This window comes from Psammomys obesus, unplaced genomic scaffold (assembly GCF_907164565.1).
Source record: "Psammomys obesus unplaced genomic scaffold, mPsaObe1.curated_primary_1811, whole genome shotgun sequence".
Taxonomy (NCBI): domain Eukaryota; kingdom Metazoa; phylum Chordata; class Mammalia; order Rodentia; family Muridae; genus Psammomys; species Psammomys obesus.
The window spans coordinates 5,257,350-5,284,761 of record NW_026585691.1 but is presented as its reverse complement, the minus strand read 5'-3'; the positions used below and the strand labels follow the sequence as shown (position 1 = coordinate 5,284,761).

The 27,412-nt window shown below is 40.3% G+C and overlaps 1 protein-coding gene across 3 annotated transcripts in view; it reads right to left on the bottom strand.

Annotated features, from left to right (window-relative positions):
• The window catches only part of Vps13c (vacuolar protein sorting 13 homolog C), a 147,060-nt gene that overhangs the window by 64,562 nt on the left and 55,086 nt on the right, over positions 1 to 27,412 (bottom strand). For all 3 annotated transcript variants that reach the window (XM_055597904.1, XM_055597888.1, XM_055597896.1), the window contains 20 exons: positions 26,358 to 26,481; positions 24,782 to 24,899; positions 22,483 to 22,612; positions 21,594 to 21,672; positions 20,847 to 20,968; positions 19,487 to 19,640; positions 17,307 to 17,386; positions 15,075 to 15,134; positions 14,111 to 14,270; positions 12,684 to 12,800; positions 11,273 to 11,376; positions 10,927 to 11,094; positions 10,192 to 10,496; positions 8,079 to 8,226; positions 7,311 to 7,419; positions 4,916 to 5,058; positions 3,308 to 3,464; positions 2,387 to 2,466; positions 1,059 to 1,118; positions 150 to 312 (listed from right to left, as the gene is read on the bottom strand). In XM_055597904.1, the coding sequence (XP_055453879.1) occupies positions 150 to 312; positions 1,059 to 1,118; positions 2,387 to 2,466; positions 3,308 to 3,464; positions 4,916 to 5,058; positions 7,311 to 7,419; positions 8,079 to 8,226; positions 10,192 to 10,496; positions 10,927 to 11,094; positions 11,273 to 11,376; positions 12,684 to 12,800; positions 14,111 to 14,270; positions 15,075 to 15,134; positions 17,307 to 17,386; positions 19,487 to 19,640; positions 20,847 to 20,968; positions 21,594 to 21,672; positions 22,483 to 22,612; positions 24,782 to 24,899; positions 26,358 to 26,481 (2,581 nt within the window). The remainder of the gene's footprint in view (positions 1 to 149; positions 313 to 1,058; positions 1,119 to 2,386; positions 2,467 to 3,307; positions 3,465 to 4,915; positions 5,059 to 7,310; positions 7,420 to 8,078; positions 8,227 to 10,191; positions 10,497 to 10,926; positions 11,095 to 11,272; positions 11,377 to 12,683; positions 12,801 to 14,110; positions 14,271 to 15,074; positions 15,135 to 17,306; positions 17,387 to 19,486; positions 19,641 to 20,846; positions 20,969 to 21,593; positions 21,673 to 22,482; positions 22,613 to 24,781; positions 24,900 to 26,357; positions 26,482 to 27,412) is intronic.

The following is a 27,412-nucleotide window of genomic DNA, read 5'->3' as shown; positions in this document are numbered from 1 at the left end:
AATAAACTGTCATGCAAATCTGTAAGAACAGACCTGTTTTCTTCTGAAGCTACCCAAATTTGTTAGACACGGTATATACCAAGGTTTTAACATTTATCCTAGCTGCAAATACAAGTTATTCCATGAAAGCTTATTGGAAAGACAGATACCGGCTTTGATGGCAAGACTTCTGGATTCCCCCACAAGTGGCTTCAGCTCAGATCCCTTCTCAGAAGAGGAAGATTCAGAAGATGGAAGAGCAGATGACAAAAAATCCATAAGGGAAAGTAAAGCTTCCAGATGAAGCACCAAGTCCAATGATGAAAATGAAACCTAAGACAATGAACAGCAGAGAGGAGGATTTCAGGGATGTTCACACCATTGTGGGAGCAGTCATGCCGTTGGAGGTACATTCATGCCACTGGGGGACAGTCACACCACTGAGGGGGATGATCATGTCATTGGGGTCACGGTCACAGCCTGGGTTGAGTTTCAGTGTATGTAACTAACACAAGAATGGCTCAAGCCTTTTTAAACAATTAAGAGTGAATTACTTTATCATTTCAATCCTTTTTATTACGATTTCACTGCCACTCTTTACTAGACAACAAACCAGTATTCTGCCCACCCCCCAGTGCACACATTAATTCTGATCTCAACCAAGATTGAGGAGACTTTAATGAAGATACAGGAGTATTCCTACATTAACTACATATGAGCAAATGGACTGTGTGTGTATACGTACTAGGCCATGCTGTATTCTTGTCCTTAATCTTACTCTAACCCAAAGCCAATACAAGACTCAAATGTTGAATGCTGCCATTAACACGAGGCCAAATAACTACGATGGTCTAACGTGAACAACATTCTCTTGAATAAGAATTATCTATATATTCCACAAATAATAACTAATTCACATTTTAAATTAATCTTTTCTGAAAGAAGGTTTGGCAAGACCCTTATTTCAATTCTATGTGCACTAATTTCAGGTCTATTACTACTCTACCCAAAACTCCCTTAGAACTGAAAGCTCCACTGAATCAACGATCTAGTCCTGAGATGAAATGCAAAAGGCTTACCTTCAGCTTCTGTCTGGTGTTATCATGAATGGTTTTGAATTCTGGTCCATCACTGTCTGCCTATAACCAATTGATAATTAAGCACTGAGTTAAAAACCACTAAAATTTCACACATTCAAAACATATATTTTACAACTTAATGTATGCTATTAAGACACAACAAACATGTTTCTTATAGGCAAATAAGAATATGGCCCCCACAGTGGTCTTTTGTGAGACTGATACTCCAAACAAGGATCATACACATGGTGATAACCTAGAACCCCTGCACAGATGTATCCCATGGCAGCTCAGTGTCCGAGAGGGTTCCCCAGTAATAGGAACAGGGACTGTCTCTGACATGAACTCATGGGCTGGCTTTGATCACCTCCATCTGAGGGGGGAGCAGCCTTACCAGGCCACAGAAGAAGACAATGAAGCCAGTCCTGATGAGACCTGATAGACTAAGGTCAGATAGACGGGGAGGAGGGACTACCATTGGACTGGGGGAGGGGCATAGGAGAAGAAGAGGGTGGGAGGGTATGGTTGGGAGGGGATGGGAGAAGGGGCTACACCTGGGATATAAAGTGAATAAACTGTAATTAATAGAAATAAAATTAAATTAAAAAAGAAAGAATGTGCCTCTAAAACTGACCACATAAACATACTCTAAATACTATAGATGCAAAATCTCATTCCTTATTCTACTCTGGAGAAGATGTTAGTGCATCTAATTAGGTGGGCCCATCCAAAAGTGGAAATTGCTGCTACCTAATTTATAACACAGGATATGGCATAGCTTTGATTGTTCACTCCCATTTATTCAACACCCCAGAGAAGCTTGTGAGGTTAATGGATTATAAAGGATTTCGATATGCTTCCGTAATTCATCACCAACCAACTCAGACAGAAAACACTCAGGGGAAGAATCTAAATATTACGCATGAGGGGAATATAAATAGCTTCTTATACTTAAATACTAACCCCAGAGATGAAATGAAGTACTATTATGCTTAGATTTGATTGTCAACTTCATAAAACCTAGATTCTGGAAAGCAGGTCTCAATGTTCACATTGGGCTGGCCTATGGGTAGCACCATTTTCTAGGCAAGGGGTCTCTAACTATGTAACAGCAGGGAAATAGAGCTGAGCACAAACAAGCAGGCAACACATATGTGTTCGTTTCTATTTGCTCTTGACTGTGGATGTATGATGTCACTGAGTATTTATTTACCCACAATGAAAGATTGTAGCCTGGAATTATAAGGTGAGATCAGTCTCTTTCTACACTTAACTAACTTTCTGTCAGGACATTTATCACAGCAACAGAAGTGAAAGTAAAACAGTACCTTGATGAACAGCATCTTCAGGAGGGTTCCATCAGACTCATCAGAGGAGCTGATGATATGCAAAGGCTCACCTTCAGAATCTAGAAAAGAAAGAAAAGTCTGAGCCGGGTCATCCCTTCAGCCCCTTAAACACCTTGTAAAACAGAACCAGCCAGTTACACAGAAAAACGCTCAGCAGAGAACTGTACATAAAACAGGCAAGCAAACTGTTACACTGTCAATGAATCATACCACAGTAAGTCTACCTTTGGAAAACTGGAGAGAGAAAAAAAAATAAAAGATAGCAAAATTAACAAGACAAAACAGCACTTGTCAGTAGCATCTCTCATATGCCCAGTGTCACAGCTGTTACTCCCAACTGGATAAGCATTAACTATGAAATAGCAGCTATAAACTACAACAAAGTTTATCTTCCCAGAAATGCTCCACAGAGTCCTTAGAAAGCTTAAACGGAGAGAAACTATAAAATTCAGGTAGTCTCAAATTTAGACAACGAATTTTAAAAATCCAGGCTACCTATTAAAAGACAGCTCCATAGTCACTTGGGAGGAAGTGAGGCCGGCAGCTGAGGCTAAACATCTCCTTCTACATATTTACGGTCTCTTTAGCATTTACTTTTTATGTGCACATATTAATGTAATTTAAAACAGTCCTTAACATTCATGTGATTTGCAAGTAAATCATGTAAAGTAAGGCTTCATAGTAAATTAACTTTCCAAAAGGGAGTCTTTGGGCTCTGGACCTGGGAATCGGCTTCTTACTGTCACAATAATCATTTAGGTGATACTGATTACACAATCACCAACAAACTGGAGATGTAAGGAATACACATAGTAAGGAGAAGGAAGCAGAAAATGAGCCCTATGTTTATGTTGGTTATGAGACCCACAATGTGTTTCCAAGAAGGACCTGCGCACTTACCAGGGAAATCAAAACACCGCATGGTGATTTTTCTTAGGTAAGCTTTAGCAGTCATGTCATGGGCTTTCACTTTGGCTTCCATCCCAAGATGCAGGATCTTTAGTTCATGTAGGGGCCTTCCTTTCTTTTCTGCTTTTTTCATCAAAGTAACCACAACCTAAAAGGATGAGGATGGATTACCACAAACTGCTTCACTAATTAATATACAGTGACAACAAGACAACAGTAGCTACACGGAGTGATATGAAGAAATTCATACCAGAAAAAGACATTCTGAGTTTGAAAACTGCCTATCATTTACTGCCTTACACTTAATTACCTTACATACATTTGTTGAGACTCTGTGATACCACTACTATTTTCTAGTGATTTTCAAAGATGAAGTAAAAAAAAAAAAAAAAAAAAAAAAAAGGGCAGGTACTAGAAGTCCTAACTGATAAACAGCTTCTGTCTGAAATTCCGTTGAGAGCAGCAGCTAATATTTACACAGATCCCCAGGCAAGGCTTCTTAACCTTGGGCTACTCATTGGGTGCTATCCTGAGCATGACAGGTCATTTACTGAACTCCTGCCTCTACCCACCAGCTGGCAGCCTCCCTGTTTACAGTAATAGTATAACACCAAATACCCACCTGGCAAGCACAAAGTCCTCCCCTCCTGCCCATCAATGTCCACAGGAGGGAACTGTCACAGTGTATATGATAAATGCTAGGAAAAGAACTTACGTATTTTTATGCCCACCTTACCTGTGCCCATCTTTTCTACCTAACCAGTCCCTTTCTTCATTCCATATTCTCAAACCGTTACTTTTTTCTTTATAAACCCCACTCAAATGTCACTTCCTCCCAGAAACCTTTCTTGACCCTATCTGCCTGCTTGGATGCCCAGTAGCTACCATCTACCACAGGCTTTGAAAGTAGCCTACCCTGAGCATATTTGTAATGGACATACAACACTGTACTTAGAATCTATATATTTTCTAATGTATCTTTAACCCCAGCACACACATTGGACAACTGTTGAAAAGGAGAGGAGAAAATCCATACTGAAGTACTACAGCATTCTTAAATGCACATGATCCATTCTTTATTCCATGGAGTGTTTCTAACATTTACTTACAAAGATTTCTCTATTTCCCTCTCTTGCCTTTCTCACATAAAAATCCAAAGCAAGCTACATTCCAACATCCTATAATAACTAAAAAGCAAGTGAGAGGAAATGCTTATATTTTCCTCCAAACAAAACAAAACAAATACTGAATCCCTACAATGTAACTGGTACTTAATAAATTCAATTTTTCTTTTTTTTGTTGTTTTATTTTTGTTGTTGTTTTCAAGATAGGGTTTCTCTGCGTAGCCTTGGCTGTCCTGGGCTCACTCTGTAGACAAGGCTGGCCTCAAACTTACAGAGATCCACCTGCCTCTGCCTCCCTGAGTACTGGCTTACAGGAATGCACCACCACACCCAGCTTAAATTCGCAAATTTTAAAGCACATTATCACATTAACAGGCTAATATTTTTTCATACATATTTACCTGCAAATTTAGCTTAATGAAACAATAAAATATCTGTTCACATCACTCTATAAAAAGTGATGAAAAATACACACCTCTTTAATTTCAAAGTGTAATAAGACATTAATGATGTCTATGGATCTGGTCTCTTCCACTCTGGCTGCTGACGCACCTTGCGTGGTGTGCACATCCTGTGGCAGAGAGACTTCTTGGCATGCTCTAGTTTCACCTGAGGACACTGAACAGAAATGCGTGCTTCTAGTCATTTGTTTCTCTCACAGACACTTACTGCAAGCATTCACGAGTGCCCTGTAGCTCCGCAAATCCCTATCAGCTCTCGGGCTTAGAAAGCTCTTGGCTTAGTAAAAGAGACACACACGATGAAAGTCAAATGGGAGAATCAAGAGGAACCTATTCCCAAAAAAATTAGGCAAGAGTTAATGGGCTGTACATAAAATGACAGACAGAAGACAAGGAGGTGAAGAAGATATTAATGCAGATGAATCACTGACTCAGAGAAGCAGGAGATAAGGCTAAGAAAGAAAAAGGGGCCATGGATGCCTGTCTAGTGAGGGAGAGAAAAGCTCCATGGCTCTGATGCTATTCTGAAACACATACCATGGGTGCAATAGAACTGTTCTCTAACCTATCACACACATATAAAATAAAGTTACCCTTTGCTACAAGTGTAATGCTCTAGACACTGCGATGACCTATGCATGGTCTATCCAGAAACCCACGTGGAAAAACCACACTACTCATTAATACCCTTGGGAAGCATTACTATCTTATCATCTACCATCTTCTTCCAGAACGGCTTCAAATAAAAAGAATTATTAACAGTTTGGAGAGTCACAATGGAAGATGCCCAAGTAGTGAAAAGGCATATATAAAATTTTTACTTCATTAGCAATGAGGACCAAATGAAAGCCACAGTAAGGGGCTGGGGCGACGGCTCAGTGGCCAGGCACTTACTATGCAAGCACGGGGACTGGGTTGGGGCAGGCAGGGTCTGTCCTACCAGCGGAGGACGAGGGGAAGGGGTCAGAGAAATGCACTGCATCATACTCATGCTGACTAAATAGGCAATTCCAAGGTCAACAGCTGGAGGTACATGCTTAGACTTGTTTACAGTAAGAAAGTGAAAATGTACAGTGAAATAGTTTTCCCTCCCTTGGTGGGCAAAAGTTTCAAAAGAAATTGGTAAACTAGTAGAAAGCTATAGAAAAATATGACAGGGGAGCAAAGTACAAGTGTATCAAACTTGTAAACTGATCAAAACACCTTATATTCATGCATGAAATTCACAAATAATATTAAATTTTAAGTTAAATTAATTCATTAAAACCCATATTGATTTAATTATCCCTTAGTTAAATGTGAAATATATTAATAAAGGCTGCATACCCTTCTACTGGTAAAACACTACAGATATACATGCAGACTAGATGTGAAAGGACATTTCAGTGCACAGGGTTACCAGCCAAAGACTCCACCTGAATACCTCTGTGGAGACACTTGCTCCATATTATATACTTCAACAAAATTTACTGCCATGAAGCCATTAAAAACAATGACAGAGGTCAAGAGAGCACATACATGGGTATGAAATACACACACCTACAACTGTTAATGTATGAAAACATCAGCAAAGCACAATGAGCACATACACACAGGTGCCACCACGTGTTTGAAAACAAATGGATACATTTTGTGCGCGTAATATGTTCACTATTGTGTATACATGTGTATGTTATTCACAAGTACAACAGCTTTAAATATTGTAACTTTTTAAAGCAAAAATGGCCATAATTTAAACTTTCTGATACTTTTATTTTAATATACTATATTTACTATATTTGGAGAAAATAATTTATTCATAATTTAAATTCTTATACTTTACCACAAAGTTTTACTTAAATGTCAGATATAACACACTACCACAACCTATCATTATTACATATTTTTTTTAATATATAAGTCAAGACTTTTTTTTTAAGAAACAGATTTCATATGTGTAGCTTTGGTTGTCCTGGACTCACTTTGTAGACTGGCCTCACACTCACAGAGACCTGCCTGCCTCTGCCTCTGCCAGGACTGGGCAAATTAAGACTTTTTACAAAAACATATCTCTGGTTAATGGCTACCCTTCTCCCAGTTACTAAACGGTAACTGTGTACTTCCCTAAAAGGAGAGAAATAAGCTCTAGTCATGCTTTCATTCAACAGCATCTTGTTAATTTTTCTTGGTAAAACAAATCACAATTTGTATTTGTTTACTACATGTTTATTTTGTTTCAGGCTGGAGATGTAACTCAGCAGTACAGTCTATGTATGCGTGCGCGTGCATGTGTGTGTGTTTCAGCATGCACAAGATCCTGGTTCAATCCCTACTGTAGATGAAAACTCTCTAAATTTGAAAACAACATTCAGTGTCTACTGAACTACAAAGAAGCCCATGCATATGTGTCAGGTGCCGTCAGCCTCTCACCTATCTCTTGTATTCTTGGTTTTCCCTTATCCAAGTCTTCAGTGGCCTCGCCAAGATTTTCTGCCAGTATTCTAAAGAGAAGATTAAGATCCTCTTGATTGAGACTAACCTGAGAAATAGATGATAAAGAACAACAAAAGAAAACCATTCACTTTAAAAATGAAACAACTATAATATAGAAAACAAATTCTGAGCAATAGAACAGAATGATCTTAACAGTAACTGAGAAGAGACAAAAATCACCACACAAGGCTTCTACTCCTTTCTTCGCTTTAACTTTTGCAATTTTAAATAAAATTAAAACTTGTAAATAATAATACTTGCATATCAATGTTAGCTCTATTGGCTGGTTTTCACTTAAAATTAATTATACTTAAAGAAATCTAATCCAAATTAAAAAATTTGTTAAAACAACTAATTCTGAAACTCATATATATCACTCCTTAAAGAACACTATAGTTATCTTTGGCATACTTTGATCTCCTTAAAAACAAGTATGTAAATAGCAAACATTATGAGAGAAAATATAACAATAAATAATTTGTGCACAGATTTCTGCAATGGGTACGTATCAGATTTAAAAGTTAATAATACTTAACTGAAGATCAATTCTACTGGAAAGATGAATGATCTTGTTGAAAAAAAAAAAAAGTTTCACAAATGTTTCTTTCACCATGCAGCAAATAATCTGCACTTCCCTTGGGTGCATATGAGAAAGACTTCAGGGCTGAAATTTCAACGGTAAGGTATTTTCATGCATGTACTTACATTCACTGAATCAAGGCACCCTTTAATTTCTACAACAGGCACCTTATGGTACCAATTTGCAGCTAGATTTCGATTTACAGAAAACTCCAAGTTAATTGGGTGCAACAGCTGAATATCAGGAAAAGAGGCACCTGGCTGGATTGCTGTCCTAGTAAACGGAGAGAAAGAGAACAAATCAGAGGGTAGCAGGTAGAGTACATTATCTGCTGCTCTAGATACTTGCAACAGCTTGAGGGGTTTCAAGGTTGAGTTAATAATTAACCACGAACAGAAACAGATTAAAATGTGTGACTGAGCAATTAAGAAAACATTTTTGTTTGTTTTCATTGGAGGAGGGGTGGTTTTAGTTTTGGTTTTGAGACCGGGCTTCACTATGTAGTCCTGGCTGTCCGGAACTCACTGTACAACAGGCTGTCCTCAAACTCAAAGATCTGCCTGCATCTGCCTACTGAGTGCCGGATTTAAAGGCATGTACCACCATACCTGGCTAAAAAAAAAAAAAAAAAAAAAAAAAATTTTTTTTTTTTTTCTTAGAACTGTAGAAAGGAGAACTGAGCTAAAGGTTGTTTTGTTTTGTGTTTGCTTGTAATTCACAATACCTGAGTGTTTAAAACAGTGGAGCATAAAAGGTCCTACTGCTTGGGGACCATGACCATGCACCTGTCAAAGTCACACTGCAATGCATTTACTCCTGTGTTTGTGGAGAAATTAGTGAAGACACAATTAACAGACTACCCATCAAACACATGCATGCAGACAATTCTGACCATTACACACACACATACACACACTCACTCACGTATACATACACATATAATCCTATATATAACATTCAGACAATTATGTACACTACATCATGTTTCACGAGATGGTAAATGACCGTATCCATGGTTTCCTCATTCACTGTACTTTCTACAATTTTGGAATCCATTCTTTCTACTTATAAGAAAAAGTCACCATAAAAAAAATGGCATCTTATACTCCAGTGGACTCATCCGTTGCACATTTGTTGTATGTCGTGACTGCAATGACACATATGGAAGGACTTGATTACAATCACTGGCAGGGCCTTCCTCGGAGTGCATGCTTGTGGCTAAGCAGAGGACAACAGGGCATTTGTTGGTTCTCAAACTAAAGAAAACAACAATGAGGGACCAGCAGCAAAGTGAAATTAGAAAGCACAGCCATAGCTTAAGGCATTCAGAAAGCTGCCACAGGGGTCATCTTCTTGACTTATTTTGGATAATAAAATCACCTTTGATGAGATGAAAATCCCTTTTAAATCTTTTTATATCTTCACATGCCACAAGGCATGAGCACTGAGGACACAGTATAACACAGTGCTTCTACCACGTGTAAGCTCACTGAAGCCACGCACACCGTGCCCTTCAGAACCACCAAGCTCCACCCAGAAAGGGTGAGCAGCTATTAGAAAGAAAGATTTGCTACCTTAGAAACCACCTCAACAATAGAGCACGCAAATGGATGCCATGTGTGATTCCGGGGGTGGGGAGGGAAAAGAGGAGAACATCACTGCAACAACTGACAGCACCTCACCCGTGTTTCACATTACACAGCATGCCAGTGTTAACTTCTAGAATCTACTATTTATAGCATGAATAATATAATAAACTGCTTGCTTTTGTGAGACACAGGCTAAGGAAAATTCGAAGTAAAGGATCAAGATGTGTGTTTTATTATTCTAGTCTCTCGTGTTTTTTGTTTGTTTTGTTTTGTTTTGTTTTGTTTGAGACAGTGTCTCACCGTGTAGCCCTGGCTGTCCTGGTACTCTCTGTGTAGACCAGACTGGCCTTCAACTCACAGACATATGCCTACTCTTGCCTCAAAGTGCTGGGATTAAAGACATGCACTACATCTAGCTAAGATGTCTGTTCTCAAATAATTAGCAACCACTGTTTTGGACAGCAATATACATATATTAAAGAAAATGTGAACAAATTGGTAGCTCCCCATGAAGGATGTACACACACTCTCCGCTAACCAGGAGCTAGAGTTCTTTGTATCTTTGAATCAGATGATCATAGAAGCATGGTATGAAAGTATCCTGAGACGCTAGTGTGTGCTTCATACCACCGCCACTGAGCATACATACCTAGAGAGCTTCAGTTTCGTGAGCTGCACCTCCATTTTGTCGATCACTGGAGGGTTGACAGCGTCTTCTCCGGACACCAGACTGAACTGGTTGTGCACTCTAATTAATCCAAGATCTACCACGACAGCATCGGTGGAAACAGAGGACTGTGGAATGACAATGACGGGTGCTTTCAGATCGATGTTGACGGAAACACGGAAACTCCTTTGGGCGAGGCCTTTCACACTTGTGGCAGCCTTTTCTGCAGCCTGGGCAGTGGCGGCACTCAGTGCCTCCTTGGCCACCTGGAAATTGTTCAGGAAGCCCTGCAGACAAAATGGAAAAGGGGAAATTAAAAACAGGGATATCTACCTCTGCCTGCACACATGCAATCTGCTCCAACAGAGTCCTTGCTTGGAAACGAGCCCCTTTTTTCTAGTGGAAGTAAGGAATCAAGGAAGGCTCCTCTCAGTTGTGAGCTGCCCAGCGTTGACTAGTGACCCATCGCTGAGCAGGGTGTGGACCAGGAACACAATCTCAACACTTTGGCACTCAGATAGTTGGCTTCTGTGTGTTCCAGAAAGCTAATTTCAATCATATTCAAAAATAGTTCAATGATTTGGATTTCAAGTGTTAAAGCGCGCTTTTGACCGCTACCTTCATATCTTCATACACCTAAATCCCAAAGTTCACAAAATGTGCAATCACAGGCTTACTGCTACTAGAGGAAACGTGAGCATCTGAACAGTGGCTTACCAGCAGCGACGTAAGGAACTTATGAAGGTAGACGATCTGAATACAGCCAACGTGCAAGGCCACCACACCATCCACGGCGGACATGTCACTGTAGGCATCTCCTTCGGTAGCATCTGGATACAAATCCAGATTAAAACGAAAAACTTCATTTCCAACTATAGACACGGCCTGCAAAACCAGAAATGTGAATGTACTCTGCCCAGAAAAGCAATCGTAAAACAAAGCCCCAGTTGGAAGAGGCTTGCAATTATAAGCTTTATAGAAATACATTTAATTTTTAAAATAAGATACTATAAAATAAGATCTCTAATCAAAAACTAATAACTGTCTGTTCAGTGTTACATACTTTCTTATGAACCGTTCTGGGATCAACATCTGTGACAATAATGTTCTCCAGCCTCGCAAAAAGTGACTGCTTTTTTGACTGAAGAGAAAGGGAAGAATCAAGGCCTGAAAAAAAAATTGAATTATTACAATGTCTATAAATATAACATATTTATTTTCATTATATTATATGATTTGGGAATATATACAATGTTTGAATACACAATTAGTAAATTTCATGTTAAATATTTTTAGTATCAAATTTATATATTTGTTAAAATGTAATTACATGAGCCCTACCCCTTAATAAGTTGATAGCAGTCTGGTGAGAGAGAGTTCTTTGGGGATGTGGCCCCTGGGAGATTACACACGGTCTTATAATGTAGCCTCACATCCATGCACATACAGGCAGCCCTGACAGAATTTAGTGTTATTAAGTAAAATAAGGAGGCATGAAGTTGGGAGGGGGACGTGTTGGGAGGATCCGAGAGGAGCTACAGTGGGGAAGTGGAGGTAGCTACGATCATCTTTCATTGTACATGTGTACGAAATTCTCAATAAAAGAAATAAAAACATGTAAATATATCAATCGCTTTTCCTACTGCACTGAGAAGACTCCTATTCCCTCAAGTGTATAATAAAGATGGTTAAAAATCAGAAAACAACAATAAAAAGATAATTACATAAATTTTCAATCCCCAGAGGATGTGGGAAAATCTAGTGAGAAGAAATCAATTCATAGTAAGTATGCATAAAGTAAACTTTTGTGACTTACATTTACATGGAGCCTGTGCTGCCTAGTTTCATGTCAATTTGATACAAGCTAGAGTCACTTGGGAAGAGGGAGTCTCAACTAAGAAATGTGTCCCTAAGACTGGAGGTAAGTCTATAGGGCACTGCCTTACTTAGTAATTGACGAGAAAGGGTCCAGTCCATCGTGTGTGGTGCCGCCCCTGGGACAGGGGTCCTGGGTCGTGAGAGAAAGCAGGCTGAGCAAGCCGTGAGAGGCAGGCCAGTAAGCAGTATGCTTCTATGGCGTCTGCTTCAGTTCCTACCTGCCTGTCTTCCTTCGATGATGGACTGTGATGTGGAACTGTTAGCTGAGATCAACCCTTCCCTCCCCAGGTTCCTTGGTCTTAGTGTTTACCACAACAGCAGACACCCTGCCTGAGACAGAGGCTACAAAAGTTTTGTGAGCGAAGTTTAGATATTACCAATTTGAAAAGGACAGAAGAAAAAACCTACACTAGACAGAATTTGGCAGCCATCCAATCCCAGGAAAAAAGCATCCAGGTCAGCCACACCCTACCAACTGCTTACAGTTCAGAGCCCTCTATAATTTAAATTCTCTAACACTGCAAAAAGAGAAAGGGAGCAAAGGGAAAAGGAGAGGATGCTTATTGTTAAGCAGCTATTAAACTGTGACACCTTACCTTGTATCTTGATTTCAGCAATGTTGCTCTTCTCATCACAGACAGTGACACAGAAAGCATTCAATTTGGCAAACAGCCTAAAGCCAATAACGTCACTATCTCTAGAGGACACCATCACTAAAATAAAACAACAGATTCTAATAAACTAAACTGCACAAAACTTTCTTCATACATTTTACATAATATATATGAATGTGAAATATTTATAAAATATAAAATGCATATTATACAAAACACATACATATAAAAACAAAAAGTCTAAAGTAAAAGAACAGGATTCACAATTGTAAAGTAATGTGCCTAAAGTCAGACAGTTGAGCAATATAATCAGAATGTGAACTAAGTTATTTTGGATCTAAATTCTAGAGTCTCGGACAATAATATACAATCATTGGGGTACCGGGGAAATGGTTCAGAGAGCACATGGTGGCTCACAACCATCTGTCACTCCAGTTCCGGAAGTCCCAGTGCCCCCTTCTGGACTCCACTGGAACTGCACACATGTGGTGCACAGACTTACATGTAGACAGAAGAGCCAACACATAAAAATAAAGACATCTTTTAAAGAGGTGATCAGTCCTCTCCTTCATGTCTCTGGGTCCTGTTCCTCAAAGACTGCCTGGGGAGCCCTTCCAGAGCCCGGAGTTTGGGAAGAAGGGCTCAGTACATACACGGGTTTTCCTCCAGTAACCCTCCAAAGGCAAGAGGGAAAGAAAGTTTCTTAAAACAATAGTGTTGCTTATATTTACTGACTGTGTGGTGCATGTGCGGCTTTATATTTTCGAGACAAGGACATTCTATGCAGCCCACCCAAACTGGCCTGGAAATCAGGATCCTCCTGCCTCAGCCTCTCAAGCGCTGAAACCGCAGGTATGTGTCACCACACATGCTTCAACAGAGGAAAGCACAGAAGCAGCAGGAACGGTGTTCCAAGGACTGAACTGGCTGATCCTAACATTCCTCAGTGAGCACTAAAATTTTAAAACACTCACAAACAAGAAACACAGACATGGTCTTCTCCACAGTATGGTTTGAACCTAGGGATTCGGTTACTGGTTATGGAGATTTGTCTGTTTACTGTGTTTTTGAAAGAGAATGGAATTCAATGGCCCTGACTTCCACCAGTGGATTAACCCATTAATGGGTTCATACTCCACTGTAATAATTGTACTGCTGGGAGGTAACACACTGGTGTGCCTTTGCAGGGCATGGCTGATCGTCAGACCACGCCTGTCTGTCTGCCTCCCAGCCTCAGTTGCTACTGTATGCTTCACCACTGTGTCCCCCTGACAATACACGGGCTCAGAGGCAACAGGCCCAAGTGCCTGCAAACTGACATCTCCAAAAATGTAAGCAAAACACACGTTTGCGCCTTCAAATTGTTCTTCTCGGGTGTCTGTCAGGGAGAACTCCGACAGCTCTCCTACCTTTCTGCAGGGGAGAGCTCTTCTGTTTCTCTGCGGCAGTCTGCACCTCCTTGGCCGTGCCCGTGTTCTGGCCATCTGATGGGATGATGGTTGTTAAGTAGTTCAGAGAAGACAGAAGAGCTTGTGTTTGCAGCAACAGGTTCAAAGAGGAAAAGGCCACCTGAAAGTGTTTTACAAAGAATATTAGTTCTTTCCTGGTCGTCATCAGTGGTCCACGATAGGAAAGGAAAAGAGAGAAAAATCCATGAGTTCCTGATGCAGGAACACAGGGATGGCAAATGACACCTCCATGCTCAAGGACACAGGAGAGCATCACGGCAAAATGGCCATGGAGCTGGTAACTGCTGCCTCTGGCCATCCATACAGTCAACATATGACGGGCCTCCTGGATCTACACCAGAGTCGACCTGGAAGAGTAGGCTGGCTCCCACTTTCTTCCATGTGAGTCCTGGAGACAGACTGAACTTAGGTGGTCAGGCTTGGCACAGAGTGACCTGATCCACTGAGCCATCCCACTGAAGTTGGGGGGGAAGGGGTCCTCTCTTTCTAATGTAACTCATAACTACTTTCTGACTCCTCGTGTGTTTTACTCAAATCAGGACTGCAGATGCATTTAGCATGTCCCCTTATGCTTTACCCAGTCTCTCACACCCATATAACTAGATGGTATCAACTTGGTTTGTTTAGAATCATGTTAGTCTTTTTATAATCAAATGCTCTGTCATGGCAACTCCTTATTTGGGAAGAACACTGAGGCTTTTAAAGCACAGAATGTAGTACATTGAGTATTATGTTCTAAACTGGGTTACAAGTACAGGCCATGGCAACACCTGTGGGGCTAATTTATAATTTCAGTTGGTCCTTGATCACATCTCAAATCACCTAATGCTCCTCAAAGGACCTTAGATATTCCCAGAGCAGGTTATCTGCAAATAAGATATGCTGTTTTAACAAAGCTTCTTACCTTAACAGTTTGTTCAGTTTTTTCAAACGTAGTTTGAAAGCTAGGCCCATTCTTATCAACCTGAAAAAAAAAAAATAAATAAATAAAAGTTCCAAAGAAGAAATCAAGAACAAAGTAAAAAAGTATTTTTATAATCTGTGTGTGTGTGTGTGTGTGTGTGTGTATGTGTGTGTGTGTGTGTGTGTACAGAGATGGAAGGAGAAGTGGAGGTGTGAGGGAGGTAGAAGATGGAGGAGGGTAAGAGGACTTGCTGAGGTGGTTTGCATGAGAATTGCTCCCAAAGGTTCTTATATTTGAATACTTGGTCCCCAGCTGGTACAACCATTTGGGAAGGATTAGGAGGTGTGGCCCTGTGAAGAAAATATGTCCCTGGGGACAGGCTTTGAGGCTTCAAATCGCACACCACTCTCAGTTAGCTCTCAGTTAGCCTACTTGCAGATAAGGATATAAGCTGCCGGCTAATGTTCCTGCGCCAGGCCTACCTTCCTACTGCCCCGCTCTCAGCCATGATGGTCATGGACTCTAACCCTTGAGAATCATGAGCCATTAATTAAGTGCTTTCTTTATAAGTTGCCTGAGTTATAGTGTCTTATCACAGCAGTAACCAAGACAACGATATATCATCTTGTCATATTTTAAAATTACACACACTCTATTTTTCATAAAGTGCAAAGTGTTCTTTTTAAGCATGGGGAAACATGCATTCCCTCAGAAAGATAAAGTCTGAGGTGTGCGATGACGAGTCATCTTACAAACCCATCATCTGATGCTTAGTTCAAGCATCTAGAAAGCTCTAGAAAGCTTAGTTCAATCTCCAGTGAGAGAAACATCAGCTCTTGTTAGAGTATGGTCTGGTGCTTTATAGTCGTTGCTTGCTCCCAAGATTTTTTACTGTTTATGAGAAAACTACCAGGTACTCCACATATTGCTGTTTAACCTTGCCTAAGACATTATTTCTGATTAATTGATTAAAGGGCCAGTACCTGGGCAGCGTAGAAGCAAGTAGGCACGGCTAAGGTTCCTGGGCTTTGGAGACAGGAGAATCATGGGAAGGAGAGAGATGGAAGAAAGGAGAGAGGAGAACGCCACAATGGGCCAGCATGAAAAGGTAACCATGTAGGCTGGGAGGAAGGACTCCAAAAGTAGCATGGAAAGGAGCCATCTAGATGAAGGATGAATAAGTATTTATGGAATTATAGCTGGAGATAGACCAGATAGGAATAGTGAAGGCAGATGGCATTGGATAAGGGCTAGGAGATGGCTAGGGAGGTTAAGATAGCATAGGTGGAATTACTTGCCTCGCCCAAGGTTTTATAAGGCAGTTATAAAATCTAACAGGTCTCTGTGTCTTCCTGATTATGACAGCAGGCTAGATAATACCACCATAACAATTACAGGGTTAATAATAAATGATAACAACCCAATAGCTTTTGTTAACCACAAGTTCTTCACAGTTGGAATCTCTACAGAAAGCTCTGGGTTTTTTTTTTTTTTTTTTGGGGGGGGGGGGCTTTGTTCTAAGTCAAAAAACACCTCTCATCACAACCTCTTACTCTGAAGACTTCCTCCCAGGAGCAGCTTCCGCCCTATCTGCTTTCCCGGCCTCTCCACGTCTATTCTGCCCTGTGCTCTCCTTTAGGAAACAAGTCACTGCATTTTCAGTCAGCTGGGATTATGTTTTAGTGTTGTTCAATTTCACATCTCTCTCTCTTCTAATTTATAATCACTTTGAGAACAGGGAGAAACTACTTTCACTTCAATCCAAGTATGCAACGGCATAGAAATTCACCAACCCACACAGACAAAACACAGAGAGAATCATCAAGAATGAAGGTGAACATCATCAGTTCCTCCATCCCTCTCACTGGAGTGCATTTTCCAGTCCATCCCTAGTCCTGGCAGCTCTCTTCTCAACTCCATCTAATCCACTTGCCCTTTTTAACATAGTATACTCAACTAAATGTCACCATTTTTAAAAGGACTGCAGCAGTGTGAATATGCCCCACAGACAAAGAGCACCTGCTTGGCCTGGGGTTCTGCCTCTGGGGTTAGCAGCCTGGCAGCTCTGTGATATCCCTGTTCTCTATGAACGTAGCAGTCCACACAGAAGTGACTCTCCTGTGACCTCTTCCTCGAACACACCCAGAGCCACTGCAGGAACACACAGCCATCCTCCTTCCAGGGGTAAAGCGTGGAGTCCAGACAAGGACACCATCTTCCTATGGCCCTTACCTTAATGTACTCCACTTTTAAAAGATCTAATCCGGGTTTGTCTGAAGAGCTAATCAAGTGAAGCGGCTTCCTCTTGGATCCTGAAAGAGAAATGATTTGTAAATAAGTTGCTTTCATGAAATTTATAATACTCTATATCTCTTTGTCTAGTGATGCTTTAAAAGAATATCTGTGTCCATTTGTACATTTTCATGGTTATAAAGTAACAAAGCTAAATAAGCCAGCTGAATTCCTTACCTTAAACATCCGGCTTACTTAAAAACATTTCCCTTTCACGTGCTCTCAGACTGTGCTCAAAAAGAGTCAAAACCTCTTACAATATTCTTAAAGATGCCTGTGTATTCATAGGGCAGTAGAAATAAACTATGGGTGTAAGAATCTGGAAAAGTGAATTCTAATTCATCTCTGACCTTAACCCAAAGCTATTTAAACTGTCTCAAGACTAGACTGGGACAATCTCTAATATACTGTTGGATTTTAAAATTGTATAAAAATAACTTAGGCAATGCCTCTGCTTAGACCTAGAGAAGAAAAAGGATACAGAAAGCCTTAAAAAAAAAAAAAAGATGTCTGATCACAAGTTCTTTTTAGTAGACAGTGGTGATGTACAGCTGTAATGGCAGCCCTTGGGAGACAGATGAAGAAGGCCCCTCACAGAAGGCTCCTCACAGTACAAGACCGGCCTGGGCTACACAGTGAGTCTCAGGCCAGCATAGGCTACAGTCAGGCTTGCTTTCAAAACTTAAACAAACATCTCTTTGAGCTCAGAACTATGTCGTGTGTGTGCGGACACACAGGGGAACTGGCTCCCAAACCTGTGTCTGGAGAGCCGGCTCATGACCCTCTGAACATGCCCATGCTTTCCTCTCCAGTCTACAAGTCCTGCTTCTAGAACAAGAAAGTTCCCCCAGCCTCTTGTCTTTCCCTCTTATATATATATTTTCTAAGATTTATGTATTTTATGTTTTGTGTATGAAAGTTTTATTTGCGTGCATGTATGTGCACCAAATGTGTACCTAGTGCCGTAGGAATTCAGAACAAGGGTCAGATCTCTTGTTACAGACAGCTGTGAGCCGCCATATGGATGCTGGGAATCAAACCCAAGTCCTCTGCAAGAGCAGTAAACGCTCTCAGCTACTGAGTAATCTCTCCTGTCACCTCTCAAGTCTTAACTAGCATAAAGGAAAAACAGCCTAGAAAATTTATTGTTTACACTCATTACTCGTGTTTGTAATGTAAATTCTATCATAATGCATTTCCTAAGAAAATTAGCAATATAGGAAACATTATTTTTCTTCTAAACTGGAGCTTATTTTAGTTTCAACTATTTTCTAAAAATCATAAAATGCCTTACTATTTGACTAAAGCATTGGGCAAACAGTAGGGGAATTTTAATTGCTGCACAAGACAGACACTGGAATGATAAAGCTCAGGAATTTACAGGAAAGTGGGCTTGGAACCTTCCCCTTTTATTTCCATCACAGTGCTTCTGTGCTGTGCTAACACTCTACCACAGTGGTTCTCAACATGTGGGCCACAACCCCCTTCACAGGGGTCACCCAAGGACATCAGAAGATGCAGAGATTTACACTGCAATTCGTAACTGTAGCCAAATTATGAAGTAACAACTAAATAACTTCAGGTTTGGGGGTCAGCACATGAGGAATGTATTAAAGGGTCACAGCACTATGCAGGACGAGAACCACTGATCTAACAGAATAAGCTTTAGTATCCAAAGTCCAGGACCGAATTTGATGAACAAAATCCAAAGCGTGAACAAGTAACTCGGAATCTTTAGCCTTTCTTTGTCTGTGAAGTGGGAATGATACTCCCTAATGTCAGTAGACTTCCCTCGACTCTGAGGTGATGGCCCATAGTGGTTGAGGCTGCCAGAGCCCAGAGCCAAGCTTCTATTGTCTCATTTAGGGTTCTGTCACAGTTGTTTGAACCTGAATAAATAATTGATCTACACATTGGTTCCATGTGAACTGAAGATAGCAACACAAATGACTCATAGCTGTTGTTCTAGAATGGAGTTAATATTCATAAAGTGTTTAGAAGAGTGTAGTTATTATACCCATTATATTGAAATGGAAATGTTTCATTATAAGTGAAACTATCCCAGACACACAAGGGGTATTTTTACTACTGACTGTCATTTCTATTTTCATGGCCATTACCTTTAATTTCATGGTAATCCAAGCTGATTTTCCTCAAATAGGACACTGCAGTCAGGTCAAATGTCCTCATGGTTGCTTCTGTCCCTACCTGGGTGACATTAAATACTAGAATTGTCTCTTCTTCTTTCTGTTGTTTGGTGAGTTCCAAAATCACCTAAAAGAATACATGCAGCAGGGGAAAGCTGTTGGTTAAGTTGAAGTCATTCTTAAAACAACAGATATAAAATCCTTCCCCAAATAGGGCACCGCAAGAGTAAAAGCTATGATGACATCCTCCCTCCAGACCCAAAGACGGGGGTTATCTTCCAGCTCTAGCATCAGGACTAAAAGCACATGCAAATAAGGCTGTGGGTCTTAGCTTTTGTTTTTGTTTTGTTTTTATTAAAAAAAAAAAAAAAAAAAAAAAACAGAAAAAAGAAAGAAAGAACCTGATGGGTTTCCAGATAGGGTTTGGCTGTATATTCCAGGCTGGCCTTGAACTCACTATTTATTAAGTACTCTTGGCTGTCTTTGAATGTGTGACGTTCCTCCTAACTTACCCTCCTGAGTACTGAGATTATCGGCGTGTGCTACCACATGAGCATAACTTCCCCTTGGGCTGGTATTGGTCATTGTCATGGATGTATAATGTAGAAAATTTTAGCCATCTAAACTTGTAAAGCTATTTTTTGTTTTTTGGGTTTTGTTTTTTTGTTTTTTGTTTGTTTGTTTGTTTGTTTGTTTTTGGTTTGGTTTGGTTTTTTTTGCCTTTAAAAGTCATATAGAAAACCAAGCATGGTGGTATAGGCCTGTAATTCCAGTTACCAAGAAAGCTGAGGCAGGAAGATTGTGACTTTAGGCTCTGCTGGAGATAAAGAGCATCCTGGTCAACTTAAGAAGACTCTGTATCAAAATGGCAAACAAAACAAAACCGAGAAAAGCATGGGGGTGGGATTGACTAGAGAGAGGGCTGGGGGTGGATGGGGCGAGACATGCTGCTGAGAGCATGTGAGGCCCTAGCTTCAGTCCCAAGTACTGTTAATAAAGAGTAGCCACATAAGAAAGAACACCCGAGAGATGCTGAGGAGGGGAGAGGTAGCATACAAACCACACACAGAAAGAGAAATTTTATGCAGAAATGCAAATCCTAATTAAGAGATGTGAGCTTGTCCAAAACAGATCACACACATGGATTCCCCCATAAGCCATTTTAAAAAATATTTTTCATGGTTTTGAAACTATGTTTCCATTTGTATAAACTCACAAGTATCAGTTGGTAGAAAAGAAACTAGAATACACATTTTTAATGCTCTCGAAGCTGAGGTTAGCTCCCAGTACAGAAGACGGACAGGAACGTGGTCATGAACAGGAAAACACGTACCTCTTTGATCTCAAACTTGAGCAGAAGATTAACCAGCTCCTCATTCGGAACCTCAGGGGCTTTCACAGCTCTAGCAGTCTGCGAGTCTCCTTCCTCAGCATCAAAGTACTCATCATCAGACTCTAAAGGAAAGACATTCATTAAATCAGACAATGTCCACTGACAACCCAAACAGACACAGAGCCGCCTAAATCTAACACAGTAAAGTCCATCCACACTCAGAAACCTTCACATTCAGACAAAATGTTTTCAACATTTTTGTCACACCCCAAAGGGACTCGAACTGGCATGTACTAAAACTTAAACCAAACTTGTTTTTCACCTTAGTTCATTCATTTAACATCCAGTAAAATGTTTACTGGATATTTGGATCATCTACCCAAAAGACTCGAATGTGAACACCACGATGGACACCGGAGTGGACAGGCCTTAACCTTGTTAGATACTGCCTTGTATCTACCAAGTTTACATTCTATTTTCTAATCCTAAATTGCAAGGTATCACTTACCTCTGGTTAGAGAAAAGTATCAGAGAAACATAACTTAACTGAATCTTGGGAAAACACTGTCAACTCCCATTACCCTTCCTTAAAGATGCAAACAAACAATAAAATGACCTGAAATCAGTGTTGGCTGGCAGCAGAGCTAGATTGGTGCTTTCAGGACTCCTTACTTTCTGCAGACACCCTCCCTACATAACAATGTGTAGTTTTAGTTTCCCACAGAGATAGTATGTTCCAATCTTTACCTGATTCCACTCCATCTAGCAACAGTGAAGTCCCAAGAAGTCCTTTCGTCCCACTAGAAAGAACAGGAATTGAGGCTACCTAGCAAAGAATACAAAATACTTTTAATACATGCTGATAAGAAGGATAAAATAACACAGATGACATCTCTCTATACAATGAAAAACAACAGACAGAGAAAGATAGAAAGATATGTGTACAACTATCACAGCAAAATCTTCAAGAAACTAATACAATCAAATAATGGCCTGCTGGAATTTACAAAATATTAAAATTACTACCCACATTTATAAAGATATAGTTATGTACAAATCAAGTAGTAAGTCTATGTGTCCTCATGTATCATTTAGTTGCTGTGGTAGCAATATAAAAATACATATTTATCACAGGGCCCTTGAAAATGGCAACATTATCAGCTAACTTTCTCAAACTTTTCTAAGTAGGCAAAAATCCAACATTTATTTCAAGCTATAAAGATCATTCAATTAAAGTGACCTAGAACATTTAAGACTTGCCAAAAAAGGACAGTTTCAACTTGCTACTGTATTTGCAAATTTATTTTAAAGTTTTATGTTTCTAGTTCTACATAAGGTATATTTTACAAATGTGAATAACAGTCTCATTTCTGTTATTTTCTGGTTTCATTTTTTTTTTTTTTTTGTTTAGAGACAGGGTCTCACTGTGTAGCCCTACCTGGCATGCAACTTGCTGTATAGACCAGGCTGGCCTTAAAATCAGAGCTCTGTGTGTCTCTGTGACACCACAGCAGGCCCCATTTGTACATCTTTGATCCTTTTGGTTAGAAAGCCTGTCCTTAGACAATCACCACTACTCAAAAAGTGTGGCTTTCTAGAAACCGACTTGGTATTTCTGCCGCAATCTCTTACCCACCTGTCTCTCCGGAGACTGTGTGGATGATTTCTGTGGCAAGGGTATACTGTTAATCAGACACAGCACATCTTTTATCTTCTGGTCGGAAATCCTCACATGCATCAAAGGCAGTCCTCCTGACACTTTAAATCTAAAAACACAGTTGGACTGTGAGGTCTCGGGGAGAGGAAGGGAATGAGCTGGAGACTACAGGGTGAGTTCAAGGTGGGCCAGCCATATTTGAATCTCACTACACTCACACAGCAAGCAGTCTTAAGAGAATGGAAAGTTCTCTGTGAGCCAATGTTCCAGACCATTTAAACATATGTGTCTTAAGCAAACCAGCGGTTCTCAACCTGTGGGCCACAATCTCTTTCATGACAGTCCCATATGAGACATCCTACATATCAGATACTTACATTACAGATCATACCTAGCAAAATTACAGTTATGAAGGAGCAGTGAAAATAATTTTATGGTTGGGGTCAGCCCAACATGAGGGTCACCACATTAGGAAGGTTGAGAACCACTGCAGTAAACCTTTTTAAGTGAACTTGTCTTAAAACAGGGTTTCACTATGCAGCCCAACTGGCCTGGAACTTGCTGTGCAGATCAGGTTGTCCTCAACTCATAGACCCTACTTCCTAACTGCTGTGATCGGGAGAATGCACCACCACGCACCGCCTGAAGTTAATTAGTGCATTATTAAAACCTTTTGAACATAATTCTCTACTTTTAAAAGCCAAAACCACATATATCTTTTATTTCCTAGGTTCAAAGATTTCTTTCTACTGATGGAAGAGTGTCCGCCCCATGGCTATCACCGTGTCTTGCCCTGCTCTGCTTATGCACAGCACTGGGCAGCACCTGGGTTTGCGACATGTACACTGATTTCCTGTCTCTCTGGTTTCAGATGCAAGCTCCCTGAGGTCATCTGTTCTGCTGCTCAGTGTTCAGTCTGCTTTCACCACTCATTTGCCTTTTGCCAGTTCTTCTTGTAGAAGTAAAGAAGATGAGCACTTTTCACCAAGCTGGTCAAACTCAAAACGTGCAGTGCTTACTTAGAACACTTTACACATACAAAGGATGACTCACAAAAACGTCCAGAATATCTAAATCCTCTCTAAAAGAAAACTGTGGGCCTAGACACGTTAAGCCTGTGGAAGGCCTGCTTACACATTCAAGAAACCATATGATGGAGCTTAATCCTACCAAAAGACGCCAAATAAAAAAGGTAAAACTCTGTGATTTCATTTATGAGAAATTCTTAAAAATTCTAACAAATCTTTGGTATGAGGAACAGACCGGTATTTTCCAAGGAAAGAAGCAGGAACAGGAAAAAAGGAATGCAGGGCTCAAGGAAACTTCTGCACATGGTGGATGTCTCATCTCAACTGACGACCACCTCGTGGAGACACATGTATGTCACAACCTTCCAAACTGTACAATACACTCAATAACATATTCACAGAATCTCAGCTCAACTTTAATGAAGCTGCTTTGACAAAGACAACATAACCACTTCATGAGAATATACTAAACTCAAAATATAATTTCTTTTTATTTTAATTCCCCTAAGACATTTCTCAGGATTTTATGTTGTCTTGTGACCAAAAAAAGCTAACTTCCTTTGAATTTTTTATTCCACTGATATTGAATTTGGACTTTCACACATGCAGAACCTCAGACAGGCAATTTTTATTACAATGTAAAAATCTAAATATGAATTCTGAAATAAGAGAGACAACATATAGGGCTCCTGTTGCTCTGACGAAACACTATGACCAGAAACAACTTGGGGAAGAAGAGGTTTATCTGGCTTACACTTCCACATCACAGATCATTATTAAAGTCAGGACAGCAACTCACGAAGGGCAGGAACCTGGAGGCAGGGGCCTATGCAGAGGCCATGGAGGAGTGGTGTTTACTGGCTTGCTCATCATGGTTGCTCAGTCTGCTTTCTCATAGAACCCAGGACCACCAGCCCAGGTGTGGCCCCACCCAGGGCCCTCCCACATCAATCACTAATTAAGAAAATACCCTAAAGCTTACCTACAGCCCAATCTTAGGAAGTCATTCTCTCAACTGAGGTTGCACCCTCTGAAATGACTACAGCTTGTATCAAGTTGACATAAAACTAGCCAGCACAATAGACGATATAAATAAGTATTTTCTTTAAAATGTATTTGTCCTATAAGATAAAATAATCTCTATTTTTTTCCTCTACCACATATATCCACCTCTGTTTCCTTAAACTTCGGTAGCCAATACAGATGCAGCATCCTTGTTGATTTTTAATGCAAAAGATGCTCATACATACCTGGCCATTCTAACATCCTTCTCCACCATCGCCTTGGCCAACTCAACATGAATATCCATTGGCTGCAAAATATGCATAGTCGATGGGTGCTGGAATCTACACTTCTTCCAGTTTTCCTCTTTAAAGAATAAAAGTTTAAATATTAATTAACATTTCAGCAGTTATCTGCTATTCTGTGCAAAACCACTTTACATTGCTAGAAAATATTTAACAAGTTCAATGAACAATTTTTGCTTCCCTCACATACAAGTTAAATAATCTGTATTTTAATACAGATTGATAGAAGACAGAAAGAATATCAAAGATCACTTCATGTGTAATAACCACTATAGTTCCAAAAAGAAGATTCTGAAGATAGACTTCCAACGAGGCTAACACAGTCCCATGCAGACCTTCGTCCATAACAGGGACTGAAGAGCTCATGGTTCAAGTAATTATTTGTAAGGACGTGCAAAAGAAAAGGCAGTTTTTATGGCCCGTGTCAACACTCTCCTTTAAGAACCACTGAGGCTCTTTACCGACAGTAGCAGACACGTAATCTTAATGTTAATAACGTTCACTGTGCAGAGTAGAGCATGACCTCTGCATGCAGAGATCATGTCCTCAGGTGGCATATTCCACAAAATGATATTTAATCCACACTTACTTTTTCTAGTAACTAAAGGAATAGAGCAGACCAAAAAGCTGTGCGTAAGCAACAGAAAACACCAAAGCTGTGGGAACATCGGTTATTTTTAAGTATTAAGAGCATATGCACAGGATGAGTGTCTGTAATGAAAACACGGTACAGCAGAGATCTTGGATTTCAGATCTGATAATATGAATGTATATAGTGTGAGACTCCCGGGGGATAAGGCCTGAGCTTCAAGCACAGAATCCACCTGTGCTCCATACCCCTCCTATCCGTAGCCCATGGCCCCTTGCACTCGGCATGTGTGCAGGGCGCGTGTGCTTGCTGTGGAGCCCATCCCCTGGGGTCACAAGCAGAGTTTTCCACTTATGGAATCAGAGCAGCACTGAAAACGTTGCAGATTCTTGGGACATTTCACATTTAGGACTTTGGGATCAGGGAAGCTTACTGTAGTATCTTTTAGATAGAGTGTTCCTCACATACATGTTTCTCAGGCATCTATAAAAGTAGCCACAAATGCAAAAACAAACACTGGACTAAAACAGTAAACATTCACAAGTAAAGGTAGCATGGAGATCATGGAAACATTCCAAAGCATTCAGGACAGAAGAGCCTGAAACAACCGTAGCTTCCACTTTGTTCTGACATCTCATAGTTGTGCTACAGACAGAGGGCAGCACGAGTATGGGTTCAAATGGTGCTGGGTACCCTAAGACTAATACTCCAGTGTTGACCTCTGTTGTAACTGTGGTGTTCTGCCCTGGGCCACTTTTACTGGGTTTTCTAAAGTGATCAGAGGACAAGGGTACAAGGCAGTGTCTGGGACTGATGCCCACAAGCAAACGGACTCATGACTGCACACTGCCAAGGCTAACTAGGCGTGCGCATACAACATCAAAGCTACTGGAGCTAATATGACCACCCGAGAGCTGAGCAGTGGCTGACCTGCTTTTGCAAAGAGCAACTGCACACTCTTTATTTCCACGTCAAACTTGTCATATGCCTTATCTATTATTTCTTCCAGCGATGAATTAGTTGTCTTCTGTGCACCTTGGTCTTTACTGTTGAGCTGAAATAGAATGAAGAAAAAAAAAACTGATTTTTTTTACATAACAGAAAAGTATACATATATATCAACATGCTTCAGTCACATTTCGAAACTTCTAACTTGAGACAGGAGACTGCCTTAATGAGCTCATATTCTGGCTGTTTCCTGGTGATTTGTAAGCAGTTCGGTTAGGAGTGCACTCCCTCACCACATGCCTGTTATGCTTGAGTAATAGGGGCTGAGCACATTTGCAGTCACTGAGCCAATTACACAGCGGTCTGCTTCAAATGACCCATCCGGAAGGAAAGCTCCTTTCTCTGTCTGCCTCCTGGGAGGAACTGCCAACTATGGCCCGGTTCTCCTACTGCCCACCTTCAACTCTTCACCTTTTCAACAGTACCATGAAAGAGGCCATTAGGTCTCAGTTCCAACCTCTACTTCCTTCTCTCCCTCCTGGACAGAATCAAGGTTCTATATGGTTTAACTCCTTTGCCAATTGCTTAGACTCAATAAGGTGTAACATCCAAAATCCCACTATAGTTACTTAGAGTAATCAAATATACATTTATATAATATATATTATATATGATTTATATATAATATATACAATTTCCTGTCAAAATATATAGCCTCCCAAAAAAGGCACTGTGAAATTAAACTCTATAAAACATAAAAACTAAAATTTATCTCCTATTAGAAAAAACAGTCCAGCACTCAGGGAGGCAGAGGCAAGTGTGTCTCTTTAAGTTCAAGGCCAACCTGGTCCACAAAGAAAGTCCAGTACAGCCAGGGCTCTGTTAAACAGAGAAATCCTATCTCAAAAAGAAAAAGAAAAAGAGAAAAAGAGAAAGAGAAAGAAAGAAAAAGAAAAAGAGAAAGAAAAAGAAAAAAGAAAGAAAGGAAAAAAGGAAGGAAGGAAGGAAGGAAGGAAGGAAGGAAGGAAGGAAGGAAG